Source organism: Neophocaena asiaeorientalis, unplaced genomic scaffold (assembly GCF_003031525.2).
Source record: "Neophocaena asiaeorientalis asiaeorientalis breed wild unplaced genomic scaffold, Neophocaena_asiaeorientalis_V1.1 scaffold143, whole genome shotgun sequence".
NCBI lineage: Eukaryota > Metazoa > Chordata > Mammalia > Artiodactyla > Phocoenidae > Neophocaena > Neophocaena asiaeorientalis.
The window spans coordinates 3,122,439-3,144,479 of NW_020175536.1; the positions used below are offsets into that span (position 1 = coordinate 3,122,439).

Sequence of the window (22,041 nt, forward strand, 5' to 3'; positions counted from 1 at the left end):
GCAAAATGTATTCCATTACTCCATTTGTATCTTCCCTGGGAAAATGCAGAGAGCTAATGGAGTAAGAAAGGACAAATCTTTAGTCGGAAGAAGCAATCCAGGGTTGCTGGCTGAAGCTGGGGGCTGCCAGGGGCAGCGCCAGGCAGGAGCAGGTGCCTCGTGTGGCAAGGCAAATGAGGTCTTTCAAGTGGGAAAACAGACCAAGGAGGGACCTGAGGAAACAGTAAAGATGCACTCGGCCTCCCAGGCCTTCAGCTGGAACTCTCCAAGGAATTTCTCAAAGCAGTAGACCCAGGCATGCATAACAAAGACAATCAGAGGAAGAGGTACTTTTTATCCACTAATACAAGAACTCGCTTTAATAGCTCTGGTAGGGAGTGGAGAACAGGCTCCTTTGGCTGGAGAGTACTTTGTTGCACTTCAGGGAAAGGATGTGCTTCTCTCAACTGCAGGGAAAACTGTATGAAAGCTGGGTCTTAGGAGTGTTTAAAGATTCTTAAACAATAATAGTGGAATGAGACAAGTCAAAGACACAATTCACTGAGGTTGAGTTCAGACTGTCTGGAATTTGTAACCATATGCTTTATTTGATGTCAACATCAAAGGAATATTTTAAAAAGCAAATTCAAATCCATAAGTTAGTAACAGTTCAAGTTAACTGCATTAAAAAAAAAAGTATTGGGCTTCCCTGGTGGTGCAGTGGTTGAGTCCACCTGCCGATACAGGGGACATGGGTTCGTGCCCCGGTCCGGGAAGATCCCACATGCCGCGGAGCGGCTGGGCCCGTAAGCCATGGCCGCTGAGTCTGCGCATCCAGAGCCTGTGCTCTGCAACGGGAGAGGCCACAACAGTGAGAGGCCCGCGTACCGCAAAAAAAAAAAAAAAAGTATTTACATCTCTCCATACTTGTATACCCTATAACTGTACATAAACTTTTGCATTTCAAAGCACTTGTCACTTATAAAGTGAAAGTTTTCAAAATGCTAGGTAAACATTTGCTAATTATGACTTTTTAAAAACAATACTCCTTTGGAAGATTCCTCTTCCTTGTGCTTATAGCTGATCTGCAAACATTTCTCAAAGTTTCTGGAAACTTCTTAGGAAAAAAATATCTGGAAACTGGTCTGGAAGAAAATCATAGTAGACAAGGGCTAAGTGCAGACATAAGCAGCTCCATTTTGTAAACAAAGTTCCGGCCTTCCATTTTATTCCACTGAACTTCTTTGAACGGTCCACGAAGATGATTCCATTTGCTATCTTGTAAAACATCACTTTTTGGAAGGTCTTTGCACTGGTTACGGGGAAACTGAACCATAATCTTGCTGCCACTTTCAGGGCCATTACGAACTGTGGAACAAAACCAGAAATTCAATATACTCATTTTCCAAGCTAGAGACAACAAAGATCACACAACTTCATTTTCCATGAGTATAAAAACCTTGTTTGTCTATCAACTTGAAAGTGCTCATTTAAAAGTGCATTTCAGGTTCAATATGCTAAAATAAAATTTACTAATTTATAGATACTAGGCTGGTATAAATATCCATGAATTACCATTTGTACTATAAAAATGTGGCAATATGAATGTTGGTTTAGGAAAGTCAAATGTCCTATACATTTTCAGAACATCATTATTTTTTTCTAAAATACTTGACAACCCAATCATTCAATAACTTGGTTAATATATACCTACTATGTGATAAACTCAAATGTTCAAAATCAGAACTGGAAAGAATGGAGGAAAGATTATTCCAAATATGAACTTTAGGTTTTAACGAGGCTTTATAACCCAGGAAAGAAGAAAATAAATTATCGATAAGGGCCTAGCAATGATCAAGCCTGCAGATTCACAAGCTCTGATCCTGTGGGGAAGAATTTCTAATTATCCACTCTTTCAAATATTTAGAGCAGGTATTAGAAAAGATCACACTAAAACCATGTATGATTTTCAACTAGACAGTATGTATACATGCCTATCAAAGTGCCCCACGCATAGTAGGTGCTTCATAAAACACCTCTCTGTTCCATCCCTTGACCATCTTTAGGACCAAATATTATTCTTGCATATTTGCAACAGTATAGATATTTTACCTATGTATCTATCTATCTATTTTTGGCCATGTGGCTTGTGGGATCTTAGTTCCCTGACCACGGATTGAACCTGGGTCCATGGCAGTGAAACCATGGAGTGAAAGCACTGAGTCCTAACCACTGGACTGCCAGGGAACTCCCCAGCAGTGTATTTTTAAAAAGAATTTATCCATTAAAAGTTTTGAACTGCAGGAGCAACAATGCTGATAGCACTTTTCAGATAATCTCTTAGGAAAATGTGTTGCCAAGCGAGACATTTTTTATAGCTACTAGAAAGAGAATAACCTGTTGCTCTGAATAACGGCTATGATGAGATAAATGCTCAGTATAATTACTGCATGAACTCACCTACTGCAGAGATAAATTACTATTAATACAGTAACTATTAAAGCTAAATGTTAAGGCCAAACTTCCAAAGGTCTCTTCACATTCAGAGAAGCAGGAAGTACCTGAAATAGCATAGTCACCATTCGGGGAGGCCACTGTTATGGCAGAGGCATTGCCAATGCTCTCTATGGGCCCAAGGCCCACGTGATTACTGAAGCTCAGGACCTGCCAGCCCATAACCTTGGCTAGCTGCTGAACTGCATGCACCTGATGCTGTGACATCTGTGAATGAAAAAGGAAACTTCATTGACAATCAGCATGGGTATTTACTTTGCAGTGACTTGACATCGTGACTGTAAAATAAGCTTCTGTAGGGGTTTTCAGTGCCTAGCACAGGAACCCTGTCTTATGTTTGAGGAATCCTCCTGTGTGACCACTGAGGGAAGCGAACAGCACCCCACCTTCTACTGCAGAAGTTAAAACAGCCTGATACTCGCTTTACTGTCCACTGGCAGCTGGAAGACAGGCATACAACCTGAACTTGGCCAACTGGAACCTCCCACCTGGATCACTGATTACGAAGCAACATTTAAGTAGTAGCAGGGTGTGCAGCTGAGTACCTTCCATTAACCCCCTCAAGTCCACTCTCCACCCTGCTCTGTCCTGGGAGGCCGATCCATATGGCTACACTACCAGCTTTTATAACTAGGTCCTTGGTAAACAGACACTCCTGAAATTATCCTGAATGTGCCACTTATTTCCGGTTCAGACCCCGACAGGTACATGGGGCAATTCAGAGTGCATTCTGTCCCAGCGATGAAGGCAGTAGTGCTGGGATGGCATCAGTAGTGGCATTGCCCTGGCTGTGGTTCTATCTAGCTTCCTTTGATCCTGATCCATTTGCAAGTCTTATTCTCTAGACTTCTCATCAATTCTGGAAGCTATTCAGTAGGCTTTCAATATGTTCTGCGTGTATGCGTAAGCCGACCAAAGCCATTTTAGGTGCAATCAACCAAGAGCTGCCATACCTCATGAATGCATTTTATTTCCTTGGTACCACGTAAGCAATAAGTATAAAAGATTGTTGCTTCTAGGATGGAGTGTCAGTATTTTCAAAAAATTTTATGTGAAACATAAATATGTGTTTTATGTGAAAGATTCATTAGCATTTCAAAACCTACCCTTTCTCCCATAAGTCATATTTTAATGGGTCATCACAACTCCATGAAGAAGGTAGGAAAAATACTGTTCTTACTTTACAGATGAAGAAAGTAAGGTCCAGAAAATTGTCCAGTGTCACAAAGAAGGTTTGTGACAGCACTCTCCATACTGTCCCTTAATAAGAGGAACTCTTGCTTAGGGCTCAAGAGGAAAGCATTCCATTTATCATTATGGAGAATGGACACTACAGCTTCGTATCTGATCTCCCTTTCTCTGGTTTTCTTGGGTTAGTAATTCTAAACTTCCACGTGGTCCTGGAGGGGTGGTATATCTTGGCTAAAATGAGAAATGAAAAAAGTCCGATAGTCTCAGAACTGGTCCTGCATCTTAAATACAAACTAAGAGTAGAAACAAATCTAGGATAGTCTGTCAACACTTTCAATTAGCCCGTAGGTTGTAAAATGTGCACTAGACATTAGGTGGCAGGAAGAAATGGCTTTTTAAAAATAACTGTACTTCTTCCCCACTTTGTTCGTTCACTAGTTATGAGTGGAAGGAGCTCGAGACCTGTAGCTGCAACTGTTACCTGAGACAGAAGGAAGTCCTGCAGCTCCTGCTCCTGATGAGACAGAGTGATGACTCTTCCATCTCTGTGTACGACTCGGATCTGCTCAACTCCAATATTCAACTGCAGCTGAATGGACCTTTAGAGACACATATACTAAACATCAGAAATGTTGCAAATTACCTTATACAATGTCAAAAACCTTAACGTCAAAGAAAAAGAATATAACAGACAGTGTTGATAACCTACACCAACACCCACGGGGGAGAGCTTTCTTAGGTTCAATGGAAACCATCAGACTCTCTCTAAACTACTGTAGGCCACTAAGCAGCAGTCTACTCAGAAGGATACGGCGGGGGAAGCACGGCTTGCCAGCAGGCCAACAGCCCTTGCTCCTCTTCTATGGCAGGCCTTTCAGCTGTCAACACTGCAGCAATACACCACTGCTGCAATGAAATGAGATCCACGTTGGGAACACGTGGGACCTGCCTTGACGCAACAACCTGGGTCCTCACAGGAGCCACACACCCTTAACAGCTCCACAGGCATGGTTTCCAGGGTGCCCACCAGAGACACTGCCCACTGTTAGAAGTCACGCCATCCTGGGAAATCCAAAGCCGTCCCCATCAGGGATTTATAATTTCTCCAAGTCCAGAACCATTTTACCAATTTGGGATCATTTCTGCCATAAGCAGTGTTGCCTAGTAACACACATGACATCTTTCCCTATCAAGTTACTAGGAGACTAGAGCGAGAGTTAACCAAAGGTCAAATTCTCATACAGAAAGGAAAATAGGGTTTGTTAACGTCACTCTCTCCTGAAGTAATCAGCAAACAAGTCAAAATACGTACACTCTATAAACTAAGCTAAGGTCAAACAAAGAAACTCGTAAAATAGCCAATGAATATATACGCAGATCACAAAACTCTTCCAAGCTAATTTATAAAGTTTTAGCATATGACATGTACATGAAACACAAAACTCTCCAAATCAAATAATCTAGATGAACAAATGTGGGAAAAAATAGCATTATTTCTTTCCACATTTGACAGTACCTCTTTTTTCCTAACTTTGTTTTACAGCAAATATTTAAGAATAAAGCATTTTGGCAACTACCTATATAAAATTGTAACCTTGATGAAGTTTACAGATTTCTTTCCAAGAAAAAACACAAAAATTCAGAAGGCTTAAAGGAAAAGACTTATAAATCTAATGAAATTTTAAAATTCTCCTTTTCTAAACAAAAAGAGGAAGAGGGATTTGTAACCACTTTGAAAAGCAAATTGGTAACATTAATCAAAATTTTAAATGTCCCTATCTTTTGACACAGCAGTTACACTTGGAGGAGTTTATCCTACAGATATGCTTACATATGTACAAATTATTTTGCTGGCGTCCAACTAAAATGGTCAACAATAGAAAGTTGGGGAGCTTTAAGAAAGAGAATTACTTTCAATTTTAAATAGCATAAGATGACCCCACCAGCTATAGAAGATGGGGAAAAGGGCATTCTACACTTCCTTCTACTTCCTCTCCTGTCCTGCTTCTATCAAGGCTACATTATCACAAACCTTTCTTCACAGAAGTTTAGAACGTTTACACTGGATTCTATAACCATAATCCCACAGTTGTTTGGTCTTAGTTCTAGATGTAAATAATTCAATGCTGATCAATTTTTTCTTTTCCTCTCCTTTGTGCTCACTAAGTTTTTATTACGGAAAATTTTAAACACACACAAAAGTATAGTATAATGAAAGCCGATGACCCCGTCACCTAGCCTGAACAGTTAAAAACGTACACTAACTTTGTTTCATATATTCAACACTTCCTCTCCCACCACACCCCCAAGGCACCCCAATTATTTCATTATTTCTTTAGGTAGAGGGGGAAGAAAGCCATGATCCACTCCACCAACCTTTTCCAAGAAGTTTCAAGACTGATTTCCTTTGCATTGTATACTCTTTTCCCTTCTCTATTTGATCTTTAAATCATGTTCGTCTACTATCTTTCATTTTTATAAAAAAAGAGAAAACATCCCTATTAAAATATAGTGTTATTATATTACACATTATTATAGTATATATTATTATATTCCCCGACTCCTGAGGGTGGTGATTTCGTTTCCAGTTGTGTTTTGCTCACTGAGAGACCGCTGTGGCTAGTTACGTCTGCCTGAAATAAAGCAACTAAAGCTTGAAAAATAAAACATACAGACCCTGATAAACATACTCACTCTCTCAGACTGACCTGCAGGAGGGGACTCAGCTCCATCTTTCTAGTTGTTAATTTTCAAAGAGGCTGAAATGGAAGCCCAAAATGTCTTTCATGGCCACCAGCTAATTATATTAACGTGTTCCTCCCCACTGCCCACAGTTTTACTGATATAATTGACAATGTCATTGTATTCGTTTAAGGTGTACAACATACTGGTTTGATATTTGTATATATGGCAAAATGATCACCACCATAAGTTTTTTTAGCATCCATCACCTCACATAGTTACCCATTTTCTTTTTCTTGTGATTATAACTTTTAAGATTACTCTTTCATCAACTTTCAAATATACAATAGAGTATTATTAACTATAGGTTCCATGCTGTACATTACTTCCCCAGAACTTAATTTATCTTATAACTGGAATTTTGTACCTTTTGACCACCTTCACCAACTCCCCACCACTGCAACCACCAATCTACTATCTGTATATTAACTTGTGATTTATGAATATAAATCAAGTAGACTGCTCCTCCAGGAATGCTGGGGACAAAAGTCATTAAGGGCATAATCATGAACTGGATTAAGACACAGGGGGTTGTTTTAGGCACACTATGGAAAGGATAGGCTCTAATATAAACGGCCCTCCTCACCTCAAATACCCCAGACTGGCCACAGCCTCTAGGCAAGAACTGAAGTGGATCGGAGTCTGAGGAAGCGTGGCAGCTTTCCGCTCAAAGCTGGGGTTCCTTCTTTACCACAGCTCAAATATGTGACATTTACCTAAATGTGACATTTACCTAATAGAGACTATTTTAGACATCCTTACATCTTTTTTTTTTTGTTTTTTTTCTGTGTATTTTGGCCGCACCACGCGGCATGTGAGATCTTAGTTCCCCAACCAGGGATAGAATCAACGCCCCCTGCAATGGAAGCGTGGACTCTTAACCACTGGACTGCTAGGGAAGTCCTTACCTTTCATTCTTAAAAACACTCTACAGCTGACATAATTTACTGGAATGTTATGCCACCCTGGCAAATAAAAACCGAAATCTTGATATAATCACTCAGCAAACATCAATACATAAAAAGCAACTTAACATATTAAACGACTTCTTTTTGATACTTACTTGCATATTTGTTCATAGCCTTGTGATGTGATTAAGACTTTCACACTAGATTCATAAACATCATTAATATTTGACCAGTGAGCCTGTATCTGAGGATCTTCAATGCGACTTGCTAAGCTGTCAATGGTTGCAGCAGTTCTTTTAAAGAAAATAAGTTAAAATTTTTATAAAGTTACCATATAAAATAATAAGATGACAAATCACTTATCAGTTTTACGATTAGTTGAAAAACAGATGACTACTTTTTGAAAATACCATCATTTGAAAAGCAAAGATTTGAAAGGAAGGTCAGATGTAGCTCTGATGTGCTGGTTCTCAGTTTCACATCATGGCACATTCTCACGCCACACTGATTTCCTTTTAACTCCATCTGTTTTCTGCCCCTCAGAAAATCTTACCAGAACACAAGTGAGAAGTATACTTCCAGGGTACTAACCTCAGCTCTGTAAAGAATATAAATTACTCACTATACTCCAGGAAAGATAAATATGGTAAGCATAAATGAAAAATAAGACCCTTCAAGTGATAAAAGATAAATACGGTAAGTATAAATGAAAAATAAGATCCATACAGTGATAATTATGTACCAACTGCTATAATAAGTGCTTTCATGAATTATTTTAACCTTACTAACAACAGTAGACACCACTATTATTACCTCCATTTTTCAGAAGGAACAAAAGCAGTTTAGCAATGTTTAGTAACTTGCCCCAAGTTTGTAACTGTTTGGGGCACAAAACCTGGAAGTCTAACTCCAGAGCCAATAATCTTTCCTTTATATTTTATACACACTAATGAAAAGCCACTGCCTAGAACGAAAGCATCAAATATGTGAGTTAACCAAATTACTGAGATCCTCAGTTTCTAAAATTTGATTCTAGCACTTCACTGGAAAGAGAAGGAAAAGCCAGAAGGAAATGGAAGAAATGAGACTAGCCACTGAGGACAAGGGGTTTTTACACCAACAGGCTTGGGCTTTGCTCTTTTATCCTGCTTCTGCTCTAGTACTGGTTTATTTCAATCCATTTTTAACTTTACCTTCTTTTTCTGTGATTTGTTTCCCCGGCAGTGCTTCAAAAATTTTTACAGCAGATAAATATGTATGTGAGAGTTTTGATCTCAGTATTATATCTCTCAACAAACTGGGAATAAAAAAGTATCTAGCAATTGAGAATTGTTAAAAGAAATCATGGATTAGTCACACAGTGGGCTATTACATAGCTATTAAAATATCTCTGAAGGCAGGGTATAAAACTTTATGATACCAGATTTATTAAAAAAAGATACGCACGCCCTGACACAAATACTGTTGACCCATGAGCAACGGGTTTGAAATGCACCTGTCCACTTGTAAGAGAATTTTTTTCACTAAATAATTACTACAATACTGCACAACCTTTGGTTGGTTGAATTCACGAATGCAAAACCTGGGAAAAGGAGGAACTGCCTATTTGGTGGCCGACTGTAAGTTCAACTGTATAGAGAGGGTGGCACCCCTAACCCCCGTGTTGCTCAAGGCTCAAATGTATGTAAAAATATATGAACATGTTAATTGTATGGAATTATACAGATGGGTTGATACATTTGGAACATTATTTCTATATATAAGGGGAGAAAAGGGAATATTTTTAAAACTTTGCTGCTTCCGAGATTACAACTACTATTCAGAAATTTATAAGCGTTCTAAAGATAACTTTTTCCATGCCCTTCATTTATTTCAGGGAATATTTAACTTTATGGTTAATCAGAAATTTGCAAGATTAACAATATACTCAAAATAATAGCTTTTACAATGGAAAGTAACAACAATAATCTAACATATAACATTCTTACTGCTTATAAGGAACTTCTGTATATACTATTCAATTTGATCCTAAGACCAGACTCCTATACCCCCAGTTGCCAGAGAAATAGAGGGCCACAGATATTAACTAACTTGCCCAAAGTTACTTAGCAAGTCATTGAGCCCTGGCTTAAATGCATCTTTTACCTTAAACTCCTTACTCCTTTCACTGTATCATGCTGTTGTCTCTAACATGTCTTCCTAATTCATTTTACTAAGTTTCTATTCTGAGACCAAAGACTAATATGCTAATAAAACCATGACTGTATTAACAGGAAAAAAACAAAAATCAAAAATAAAATGTCATTCACAAAAAGTGTGCCCACGCCTGTTGAGTACCACCAAGGCGCAATCATGAATGAAGTAAAAACAGACCTCTTCACTAAGCGCCAATAATAAAATAGAAGAGCACCCTTTAGCATTTGGAAGTGAGACATTCATTTAGGTCCAATCGTGCAAGTTTTTTTTGTAAATGATGTGTATGGAAGAAAGAAAATGAGCTTTGGGGTTACATAAACGTGGGCATAAATCCTGATTTTGCTAACCTTTTAGCTGTGTAACCTTCAACATGTTGCACAACTTCTCTAAACCCCAATCTTCTCATCAGTAGAAATGGGTTAACATGATTTGCCCCAGAGCTAAGGATTAAATAAGTCAACATATAGGAAAGTGCCTTCCAAAGTCCTAAAATGTGTGACAACCAAAAAATAGGGAAAGCTTCAAAAAAGGTTTAAATCAGTTCAGGAAGAGCATCCCATGGACGGGTTACTGAAGAAAGTTTGGTGTCCCACGGCAGGTTCCTAGTCAGTTGTCTTTGGAAACATTAGTGCCAGTGTTAGAAACAATATATTAAGTTACATGGGCAATGGCGCTAACTAAGTCTTCCCCAAACTTGACAGGACCATCTATGACCATAAACTCTTCTACCATAGCCACTTCCATCTCCCCGGAAAAAAAATTAAAGCATGCCAAAAATAATGTAACTAATAAAGATAACTAACAAAGGAAAAAGGACTGCAATTTCAAAGAAAAATAGTAACTCTGTCCTTACCTACTCCTCAGAAATATATGCTTTGCTTGTTTAATTATTTTTTCCAGGAGCCCTTCACTTGACTGTATTGAATTAATTTCATTTTTATCAAAAGCTTGAGGACCCGAAAGTCTCATTCTCTTGTGGCCGAAAGGTGCACTTGCTGGATGCGGCATCATGATGGAACTCAAGGTCTGTTTATGAAACTGTAACAAGAACAGCCGTTTTAAACAGCCAATACCCACATATTAACTACACAATGTTCGATCAAAACATGGCTCACATTTTGGAAACATGAAAGCAATGGATCAGAACCACATATAAAGGCGGTCTTGGCACACAGATAAATGTTAACATCTACTAGGCCACATTTAATGTGAGTTTGTAAAGAGAAGGGTCCCTCTCAAGCTGCTGTTTTTATTTTAAAAGTTTTAAAGTAGAAAAACAAATATTCTTTAATAAGTCCCACTGACAGAAAACATGAAATCAATAGATAATTATTCCACCACACCCTAGATTAGAGGTTCCCAAACCTGGCTACAACAGAACCATCTGAGGAACATAAAAAAATACTGATTCTTGCACCACCACAAATGACTGAACCAGATTTTGGGGTGAGGCAGAGAAGGCTGGAATATGTACTTCTATTGAAAGACTTTCAGGGGAGTCTTCTGAAATTATCCTAAACTGTGAACCAGCACTCTGGAAACATAGTTCTAGATGATGTGTAAGTAGAATACATCCTGAAATAACTCAAGTAATCCTTTTCACGGGCTCTGGCAAGATATTTTCCCTGATTACCCAATCAGAATACCCTCTAGCATGCATTTCTTACACCTCTCTATAAAACTTGTGGTGTATTTCTGCCACTAGAAGCTATGCTTGGAGATAGAGACTGTATTCTGATTAACTCTGTATTCCCTGAGCCCATAGCAAGGATCTTTCACAGCACAGCTAGTGAACGCCATCGCTATATGAATAATGAGGACTCAGCAGAGGGGAGTGTGTGTACATTCACTGCTGTGGATACTCTTACCACAATGCAAGGAAAAACATTTACTTCATTACCTCTCTAATCAGTAGATGCAAATTATGCTCTAGGACATAAAGATGGTCCTCTGGACTTTGCTTCTCAGTAGCAGATTTTTGGGATTTCTTATCATTTGAAGAATGGCACAAAGAAATAGATAACTGCAAGCCTATTTATAAAAATAAGTAGGACAGATATAAATAACCTATAATATGGAAAGGCACAAACTGTTTTCATAAAGTATAATCACAGCCCATTCCCAAAAGATACATTCTGAACTTTAAGAGGGGGCTTTCGTGATCAACATTTTTACACCAAATGACTACTCAAGAATATAATAAACTACCATATATTTTAACAATTCAAATTCTGTTCACCTACAGTGTGGCTGCTGACTTTGAGCTGTGGCTAAAGACAGGTGAACAGAAACTATATGTTGATTTATTTCTTCTAGATGTTAAATTAAAAACGAAACAAAACACAGAGTTAACATGTGGTCTTACTGACTAGAAGACATATCGTTCCCTGTTCCCATGAGAATCAGGATGAAATTTTTCACTCCTAATACCTATTCCCTTGACAAGATCTAAGAAGATACTCAGAATTTATGTAAAAAATAAGTGCAGCTAATTACAAATTTATCTCTAGGTGTCTAACTGCTTTTGAATAATATTTTAAATTCAATCTCCACAAATTTAGGAATATTATGGATATTTAATTATGCATTTTCTAAACAGAAACACTAATTGGAAAACATACATGCACCCCAATGTTCACAGCAGCATTATTTACCACTGCCAAGATATGGGAGCAAAGTAAGTGTCCATCAACAGATGAATGGATAAAGAAAATGTGGTATATATACAATGGAATACTACTTAGCCATAAAAAAAGAATGAAATTTTGTCCTCTGCAACATGGGTGGAGTTTGAGAGTATTATGTTAAGTGAAATTAGTCACAGAAAGACAAACACTGTATATCACTTATATATGGAATCTAAAAAATAAAACAAACTAGTGAATATAACAAAAAATAAATAGACACACAGATAGAGAGAACCTAGTGGTTACTAGTGGGGAGAAGGAGGCAGGAGGGGCAACGTAGGGACAGGGGATTAAGAGGTACAAACCACTATGTATAAAATAAGTAAGTTACAAGGGTATATTGTACAACACAGGGAATATAGCCAATATTTTATAACAACTATCAATGGAATATAACCTTTAAAAATTGTGAATCACTATGTTGTACACCTGAAACTTATATAATATTATACATTAACTACACCTCAATAAAAAAATAAAAAATAGGGACTTCCCTGGTGGCAAAGACTCCATGGTCCCAATGCCAGGGGCCTGGGTTCGATCCCTGGTCAGGGAACTAGATCCCACATGCATTCCGCAACTAAGAGTTCACATGCCACAGATAAGCCACAACTGAGTAGCCCGCCTGCTGCAACTAAGACCCAGCGCAAACAACCAAATAAAAAGATAAATATTTTTAAAAATAAATAATTAAAATAAAAAAAATTTTTAAAAACTAAGCATTTTCTAATTGACATCTCATTCAGACAATAAGACAGGATCCCTGAGAAATCTTCCACAAATGGTGCTGGCATAGACACCTCAAAGCAATTGTTTCTGAATAACAGCCTTGCTAGGACAAACTTTAACATATATTGTTTAAAGCCCAGGAGTGACACTACTGAGGACCCAGAACAGAGTCAGCAGTGCAGACTGTGTTGCATACTTCATTGGCTGTTATTATGGACCTCACACTACCTCTTTGCTCTAACTGTTCCTTCAGCACACCCAAATAGCTACCCACTTTGTCCTGTTCCCCAAACCACAAAGTCCTAATTATAAATCTCAAAAGGGTAGGCTGCACTTACTTGGAAAGGGCTGAGAGATTATCTGGTTTTTCACCACAATGTGAGGGATCTGTGATTTAATTTGAACAGCTTCCCGAGAAAGCTGTGCAAAAATTTCTTTACATAAGAGAACATTTTGTGCTGCTTCTAATTTCGTCTGCCAATGTGGGGAACCTGAAAGACAGGGGACATACGTATATATTAATTAACTAATTATATTAGGTATTAACTAGCTTAAACGATGATTTGGATACATATGACAAAAGTTTAGAAAACAGTGCATTATGGTATATAAAATATTTTACTTCTTTTACACAGAGAAAACTGGTAAATAAGTTCAATCTTTAAAAAAAGATCACACAGCTATTCACTAATGGTTAATTAACAAATTATAAATACTTACATTTCCAATTGCTCTTATTCCTAAGTACCTATTTTTCCTATCTATGGTTTATCTTCAGTTCATTTGTAAATATAAGCTTAGATAAGACCAGAAGTTAGAGGATAGAACGTAACTATACCTGGTTTGGATTTAGGCAAAGGTCGTTTGAAGAGGTTAACTGTGCCAAGATCACCTATGTCTGGAGCCTGTTTTTGAATTGAAACCTATGTGACGATAATAACATGAAAAAATGTTAGCAAATTAGCTTCTGGGCTATTAGTAAGAAATTACTTGAAAAATACTTTGACAAATACCTTGATATATGCAGAGCCCTCTAAATCACTAGGAATCTGGACATCAAGGGGACAGTAATCTTCAGGTATTTTCTTGTCCAGATCAATATCTGTATTCTTTATTACTTCAAATGTACCATGATGGGGAAACAGAGATCCTAAAGGCGTATTAAAAATAGTAAAATGAAAACCAGTTAACATGTTAATTTAACACAAATTATTAAGTGTATAATAATATTTCACATACACATCACTGAAGCATAAATTAAGTTCCTATGAAAAACGTGTGTTTTGGGGGAAGGGAGAGGCGTGGTAAACAAAAGGAAGTAAGGAAGCCAGAGAAAAGAGTTATTTACCTTAAAAAAATAACATGCCTTAGTCTAATGGTATCATAATAATATGAACTCTACAGGCCATCCAAACGGTTTTATTCAAATGGAGTTTTGACAAAATGAATATAATTCTAGAAAATACTTCCATAAATTTAAACTTTGGAGATTAAAAACTTCTGGAGCTCAGTCTCTGTAATACGGTTGCAATTAAAGGGTTCTGAATTCAGTAAGAGAAGGACAAAAGGAAAGTGTGTATACCACCGTTTTTTCAACCAATTCCTAGACTTTCATGTGATGTCTTTTTATGTAGTGCATAAGTTTGGGATAGTTGTTTTGGGCTGCTGAATTACCAGAGGAGTGGGTAGATAAATGTAACTGCTGTTTTATAACAAGGGAAGATGTTCAAGATTTCCTTGCAATTAAAACCAGAATGTAATCAAATCCTTTTATAACACAGGTAACTATCCCATAGAGAGAAATTAGGTAAAGTTCTTGCACATAATTACTTGTTGGGAAGAGCTTACAGTGTTCAAAGCCAGAAAGCACTGCTTCTACAAACTACCTATTATAATGTAAAAATGTCTTTGTCATCTTGAATTCATCTTTGTGATAGAACTTTACCTTCAGAATTCAAAATTTCCCAATTCACATCAACGTTAAGGCATGTAGGTCCTCCAGTACTTAACTACCTCAATTTACCTTCCTTTAATTTTGGGATAATGATGGCTTGCTCGGACAAATGAATCCTTTTAAAATATCACTCTACTATTGTTACCCCAGTGATCACAGCCAGGGCTCCTTGCTTTTTTATCCCTTGACATTCAAAATTTTTACCCCACTGAGCTGTGACTCATAAACTTTTACTGTATCCTCTGAATATACTTCAACAGCTTAAAGACAGTACCATAATTACCTCGAAAAACCTGCTATTATATATCATAGCTCAACAACAAAGAATTTATACCACAGCTCAATAACAAAAAAACAAACAACCCAATCCAAAAATGGGCAGAAGACCTAAATAGACATTTCTCCAAAGAAGATATACAGACTGCCAACAAACACATGAAAGAATGCTCAACATCATTAGTCATTAGAGAAATGCAAATCAAAACTACAATGAGATATCATCTCACACCAGTCAGAATGGCCATCATCAGAAAATCTAGAAACAATAAATGCTGGAGAGGGTGTGGAGAAAAGGGAACACTCTTGCACTGCTGGTGGGAATGTGAATTGGTTCAGCCACTATGGAGAACAGTATGGAGGTTCCTTAAAAAACTACAAATAGAACTACCATATGACCCAGCAATCCCACTACTGGGCATATACCCTGAGAAAACCAAAATTCAAAAAGAGTCATGTACCAAAATGTTCATTGCAGCTCTATTTACAATAGCCAGGATATGGAAACAACCTAAGTGCCCATCATCGGATGAATGGATAAAGAAGATGTGGCACATATATACAATGGACTATTCCTCAGCCATGAAAAGAAACTAAATTGAGCTATTTGTAATGAGGTGGATAGACCTAGAGTCTGTCATACAGAGTGAAGTAAGTCAGAAAGAGAAAGACAAATACCGTATGCTAACACATATATATGGAATTTAAGAAAAAAAAAATGTCATGAAGAAACTAGGGGTAAGACAGGAATAAAGACACAGACCTACTGGAGAACGGACTTGAGGATATGGGGAGGGGGAAGGGTGAGCTGTGACAGGGCGAGAGAGAGGCATGGACATATATACACTAACAAACGTAAGGTAGATAGCTAGTGGGAAGCAGCCGCATGGCACAAGGCACAAGGATATCGGCTCAGTGCTTTGTGACCACCTGGAGGGGTGGGATGGGGAGGGTGGGAGGGAGGGAGACACGGGAGGGAAGAGATATGGGAACACGTGTATATGTATAACTGATTCACTTTGTTGTAGAGCAGAGACTAACACACCATTGTAAAGCAATTATACCCCAATAAAGATGTTAAAAAAAACCAAAGAATTTATACCAAAAGATGTGAATTCAAGATATTAAACTCTGATATACTTCAACAAAGTATATTTCTTAAGTTAGTGCTGCAACCTTGGCTGAATGGAAAAAGGAAGGCGAAGTGTTTTCACCACTGTTTCTCCTCACCCAGGATATGAAAACAGCTTAGCAGACTTTAGGGAGAAAAACAGAATAAGGAAGAATAGAGCAGTTTCTTTTCTCCATTTATGCCCAGTTTTTGAGGGTTACTGGTAAATCTCTGATTGAGGACTCTAATCCTACCTCCTTATTTCTGCTTAAAATGTCAATTATGGTTCAGGGTGTATAAGCACATAAACCCTATCTCTGAACTTTCAATTAAATGTACCTAAAATGTTGACAAATTGAATATAAACTATTTGTATACATATTTAGATAGGTTGTGATAAGGGTAATTTTAGCTTTTTCAGGCTTGAGCACAGAAATTCAAACTTCAATACGTAACATGTAACTGAGAAATAATATTATTACAGAAGACTATGTGGGAGTTCCCTGGCAGTCCAGTGGTTAGGACTCGGCACTTTCACTGCCAAGGGCCCAGGTTCAGTCCCTGATCCGGTAACTAAGATCCTGCAAGCCATGCGGTGCGGCTCCCCTTCCCACCCAAAAAGGTAACATTACAACCTACCATTTATAGTTTTTGAAAAACTATATTTTAAACAATAATCTATACCTGCACTTCTGTAGCTCAGATCTCCAAGAATTTTATCTCCAACTTTTCTAAGTTTCCAGTGTTGCCTCAGTCTCAAAAGCTCAGAGTTGAAGTCTCTTTGTAGCTTATTTTCTTGGTTTTCAGTGACTGATTTAGTCAGTCTTTCTGCCCCCTTCAGTAGGATTTGTGCTGCTCCTGCAAGTGACTTCTTTTTGGATATCAACTGCAACGTCTGAGGATTCTATCAAAAACAATCCAAAAGTGTAGCTCTGTATTATTTTTTAAATGATTTTTTAAAATGATACACTTTTCTCAACAATAAAATACCTACTCAAGGGAAAATTTAAAAATTAAAGAAAAGCATGGAGAAGGGCGAAAAGCACATATAATAATGTTTTTTTTTTTTTAAATAACCGCAACCTATTTCTTTGGTCAACTCAAATAATGATTTGTGTTCAACCAAATCACCCCAGTGGACTATATATCAGAACTTAACACTGCATCAACCTGGCCCAGCCTAGGTTAGGTTCCACTCTCTGTACTGCCATTCCTCTCCTATGTATGCCACTCTCCCCCCCCCACCCACACGTACACCCTTTCGAGGCACTCAGTACACTTCAGATCAAAGTCCATAACTGGAAAACTGATGAGAAATCAAAATCTATGTATTATATATATCCACAATCACTACCAATTCATGTAGACATACTTCCAAAAAGCCAAGTTTAATAGAAGTTTTCTCGGCTGCTGCATGAGAGTCAAAATAATAGTTTCATAAAAATGTTACAACTTTTTGATCATATTACAGAACCGGATTTTGAGTTTTTGGAGAACTCAAGAGAGTTAATCTTTAAATCTTCATCTGGACTTAATTTTGCATTTAAGGAAAAGGAAACAATGGGCACACAGTCTAAAAGATGGTCCTGGGACTTATGAAAACGGCACCATTATTCAATCAAATCCCACAAATACCTGTTTTGGAGGAAGTGCATCCTGAGAGACAGGATCAAGAGTCATAAATTTTTTATCCCTAACAATACTGAGAACATCATAGAGAACACACATCTCTGTCAGGGCACTTCTCAAATTGTTCCTCACTGAATCCCAAGGCCAAAGGGAAGGCTGAAATTTCACCAACCCTAAAAAAGAGAAAGAAAAAAAGAGAAATACACAGGTATTAGTTATAGAAAGCTCATTTAGAGGTTTAAAAGTACTAAAAGAAGAAATAATGAATTCTATTTTAAATTGTTCCCTATTTTATCCCATTCTCTCCACCCCTTCTTGAATCTTGGTTAACATTTAAGTTAGTATTCCTACAATGTCAAAACAAGCATGATATCTAATTTCCTAAGTTAACTCTAAACATTACAACATGATAGGCTTTCAAACAACTTTTAAAATTTATGCAAGCCTTCTTAATAACCTTTTTTTCTTCCAGCTTTCAAAACCGGAACAAGTAATTGCAGAGAGTTTCCAATACACAGAAAAGTACAAAAATAAAAATGACCTATAATGGCAGCATTCAGAAGTAAACACTATTAACACATCTTCCAACCTCTTAATCACTTTTAAAAATTAAATTTCATGAATACAGGCTCATTGTACAGAGTTCAAACAACAGAGTTATAGAGTAAAAAGTGAGTTTCCCTTTATTCCCCACCCCTAATTCTCTCCCCTGCTGACAGGCAGTCACCATTAACAGTTGGGGCGTACCTGTCCAAATGTTCTCCTATGCATTTACATACATATACTCCCATTTTTCTATTGCTTGCTTCTCCCCGCCACCCCACCAAGTTAATATGTCCTAGAGACACTTCCAGATCTACTTCATTCTTTTAACACTGTATGATATTCTGGAACGTAGATGTACAGTAAGTTTACTCATTTCTGTTTAATGGTCATGGAGATTGGTTGCAACAACGTAGCAGTGGTAAACATCTTGGACACACATCTGTGTATACGTCAACTTTTTCTGTAGGTTAAATCATTAGCCATGATATTAGTGGTTCAAAAGACATACACACTGGCAGTTCCCTGGTGGCCTAATGGTTCGGATTCCGGCTTTCACTACCGTGGTTCGGGTTCAATCCCTGGTGAGGGAACTGAGATCCCACAAGCCGCGAGGTGTGGCCAAAAACAAACAAAAACAAGCAAACAAACGAAAGAGATGAACATTTAAAGATTCTGATACATACTGAACTGCCGAACTGTCACCCAAAAAGGCTCTAAAAATTCACATTCCCAACACGAGATATTAACAATCTTTTAAAATTGCTACTAATCTTATGTATGAAAACAGTATCTTAATGATATTTTCATTTGCTTCTCCCTACTAGTGTGAGATCTGAAGTCTTTCCTCTGCGAGCAAACTGTTTATATCTTTGGCCCATTTTTCCAATGAATTGTCTTTTTCTTTTCAGTTTCAAGGGGCTCTTTGAACATAAGGGGTATCAACCAGTTGTTTGTCATATGTGTTGCATATACTTTTCCCAGTCTGTCATTTATCTTTTTACTTTGTTTATGGCATATTTTTCCATTATTATTTTAAAATTTTATGTAATTAATATACCTATTATACCTATCTTTTCCTTTATAATGTCTGTGTTTCCTATCTTGCTTAAGAAGAGCTCTCCTAATCCTGAAGTTATATGATTATAACTTCTTTCCAATATTTTGTTTTATTCTCTTCACTTGCATTTCAATCCTTGCGCAAATATTTCTATGTGAGGTCTGAGGTAGTATTTACCTTTTATTCCCAAACGGATCCCTAATTGTCCTAACACGACTGGCTTGAAATGCCATCTTTAAATGCCCATTTACATAGGGTTTCTTCACATAACTAATTCAAGAACTGTTAATGTTTTTTTATTCTTGACAATAAGAATACAAAAACCACACATACTTCTTCTATAATTCTCTCCTAACTAGTTTTATTTTCCTTATAATCCATTTACTATATAGCATCCAGGGTGATCTTTTGTAAACAAAATCATCTGTCTACTTAAAATCCTTCAAACTTTCAGCTGTCGTTCTAATAAAAACCAAGTGCTTATCCTGGCCTACTGGCTCTACATGATTTGGCCTCTGCCTACCTCTTAGATCTTATCACATACTCCAGTCAATACAAATCTCTTTTCAGTAGGTGTTACTATAATCATCCACCTTGCACAGGGAAACAAAGTAACTAGTCCAAGGTCCCATAGCTAATACGTATCACAGCCGAGATGTGAACTACAGGGCTCTGAACCAGGGTGTGCCACATTACAGACGCTCTATTAAAAACGTAAACACTTCACCAGTGACAGTGTCCCTCAAGCGCTCCCACTCAAGGAAACCTGCAGAAGAATAAGAAGTATTAAGAGTCATGCAGTGCCCTAAATTGTGCAGGTGACGAAGAGCACAATTAATGTTTCGCGTACCTGCGTTCGAAGTACTTCCACGCACAGCTTCTCATCTGGCGCAGGAGAGGCAGAGTGACATTACCTGGGCGGGTACCGGGACCGCCAGACCCGCCCAGCAGACTCGAGCAAAAGACACGGGCCTTACCTTCCTCGTCGTCCTGATCCGCGCTGGACCCGGCGCCCGCCCAGTCCTGCGCGTCGCCATCTGCCCCCGCCGCCTCCTCCTCCTCGGAGCCCGAACCCTGGCTGAAGTCGATCCGCTGGGCCAGACGCGCCAGATTCTGGGACATGGACAGCGGCTGCAGGTACGTCTCAGTGCCATCCAGGCCCACCTCCTGGACCTGCTTCTCGCAGGCCGACTCAATGCTGATCCGCACAGCGCGCACCCCAGACATGCTGGCGGCGTTGGAAGGACCCCAGCGCCAGCCGAAAACCGAGGGAGGAAGTATGTGCGCCTCTGTGAGGAGCCGGGAACCCGGGAACCCAGGAACCGCACCTTGGAGGAGCTTTTGGGAAACCAAACGCTGCTCTAGAGCCGGAAACAAAGCCGAGAGCCCTGAGACTTCCCCAGAATGCACTGCAGGCCCCTTCGCGCTTCCCCCTTCCCCCCTCGTTGGAGTCTCGCGGAAGGAAACCGGCGGACGCGGGAACTCTGCACTTCCGGACGAGCGCTTCCGGTGAATCCCACTACGTCGTCCGGAGAAGCTTCCTGGTCTGTAAGAGGCGTGGCTGGCGGTGGGAGGGTGGGATTCGGGTGCAGAGAGCTTGGGGAGGCGGGTCTCTGGTGTCTACCTCTGTTTTAAGTGTTGCTTGTTGGAAAGTAATGTTGGATAGAAGGATGAAGACGACCGAAAAGAGGCAGGGAAAAGGAGATGAATGGGCCCCTGGATCCTAGCTACGAGAGGCCCTCTGAGAATGCTGAGATTTGAGGGCTTACACCTGGGGTAGAAACAACATGTCTGAAGAGTTAGAAAATAAGGGCGTAGTTTGAGGAAAACAATTAATTGTGCTTATCACTACTTAAAATTATACTGCATAATTAGTTTGTTATCTAAACTCCCGTTAGTGGTAAACTCCATGACGGAGACTATCTCTGACGTGTAATATTTGCATATTTCTTTCATGCCTGAGTTAAAATAATATTTATAAGATTAAGAAGCACTGATGTGGGCGTGCCTGTGGTGGGATGAATTGGGAGATTGGGATTGACGTATATATATACACTAATATGTATAAGATAGATAACTAATAAGAACCTGCTGTATAAAGAAAATAAAATTCAGAAAAAATATTTTTAAAAAAAAGAAGCACCGTTGAGTCCCTGAGAAAGTATTTCATCAGTAGTAATTCCACAGGGGAAGATGAATTCTTTTATGTTACAAAACTCTACTTAAGGAATTATGTATATCATTTATCATGAGTCTCTCCAAGTTTTGTGCTAAGGTATATTTAAGTTTTTCAACTCCTTTTCTAAGGTATTTAGGAAAATACAGTTGTCATGGTGTCAGTCTCTAGCTAAACAATACATGTGGGGTGTTTGTTGGGGGTGTGTGTGAATTTTCGAGGGAGGAAGCTCAACGTTGGCAAGCTCAACAGATCCTGCTGGACAGTCATGTTTGAGAACTACTGTACTTTATGCATAAGTTTGTAAAAGATTTTAATACCTTATTGCAAAATTTGATTAATATTT

General features: G+C 38.4%; 1 protein-coding gene across 3 annotated transcripts; it reads right to left on the minus strand.

Moving 5' to 3' along the window:
* Positions 1-893: 893 nt before the first annotated feature.
* Positions 894-21,067, minus strand: MED17 (mediator complex subunit 17). 3 transcript variants are annotated; one of them, XM_024731302.1, is made up of 12 exons: positions 20,497-21,061; positions 17,923-18,089; positions 16,972-17,191; positions 13,960-14,096; positions 13,785-13,869; positions 13,285-13,437; positions 11,431-11,561; positions 10,384-10,568; positions 7,490-7,627; positions 4,166-4,283; positions 2,541-2,700; positions 894-1,347 (listed from the first exon to the last, which is right to left on the minus strand). In XM_024731302.1, exons 1-12 carry the CDS (start codon positions 20,744-20,746, stop codon positions 1,136-1,138), a joined length of 1,956 nt encoding a protein of 651 aa, XP_024587070.1. In that variant the 5' UTR covers positions 20,747-21,061; the 3' UTR covers positions 894-1,135. The 3 variants fall into 3 exon arrangements, with proteins under 3 accessions (XP_024587070.1, XP_024587072.1, XP_024587071.1); XM_024731304.1 differs by lacking the exon at positions 20,497-21,061 and adding an exon at positions 18,971-19,052; XM_024731303.1 differs by lacking the exons at positions 894-1,347; positions 2,541-2,700 and adding an exon at positions 2,723-3,915 and having other exon boundaries at positions 20,497-21,067.
* Positions 21,068-22,041: the final 974 nt, after the last annotated feature.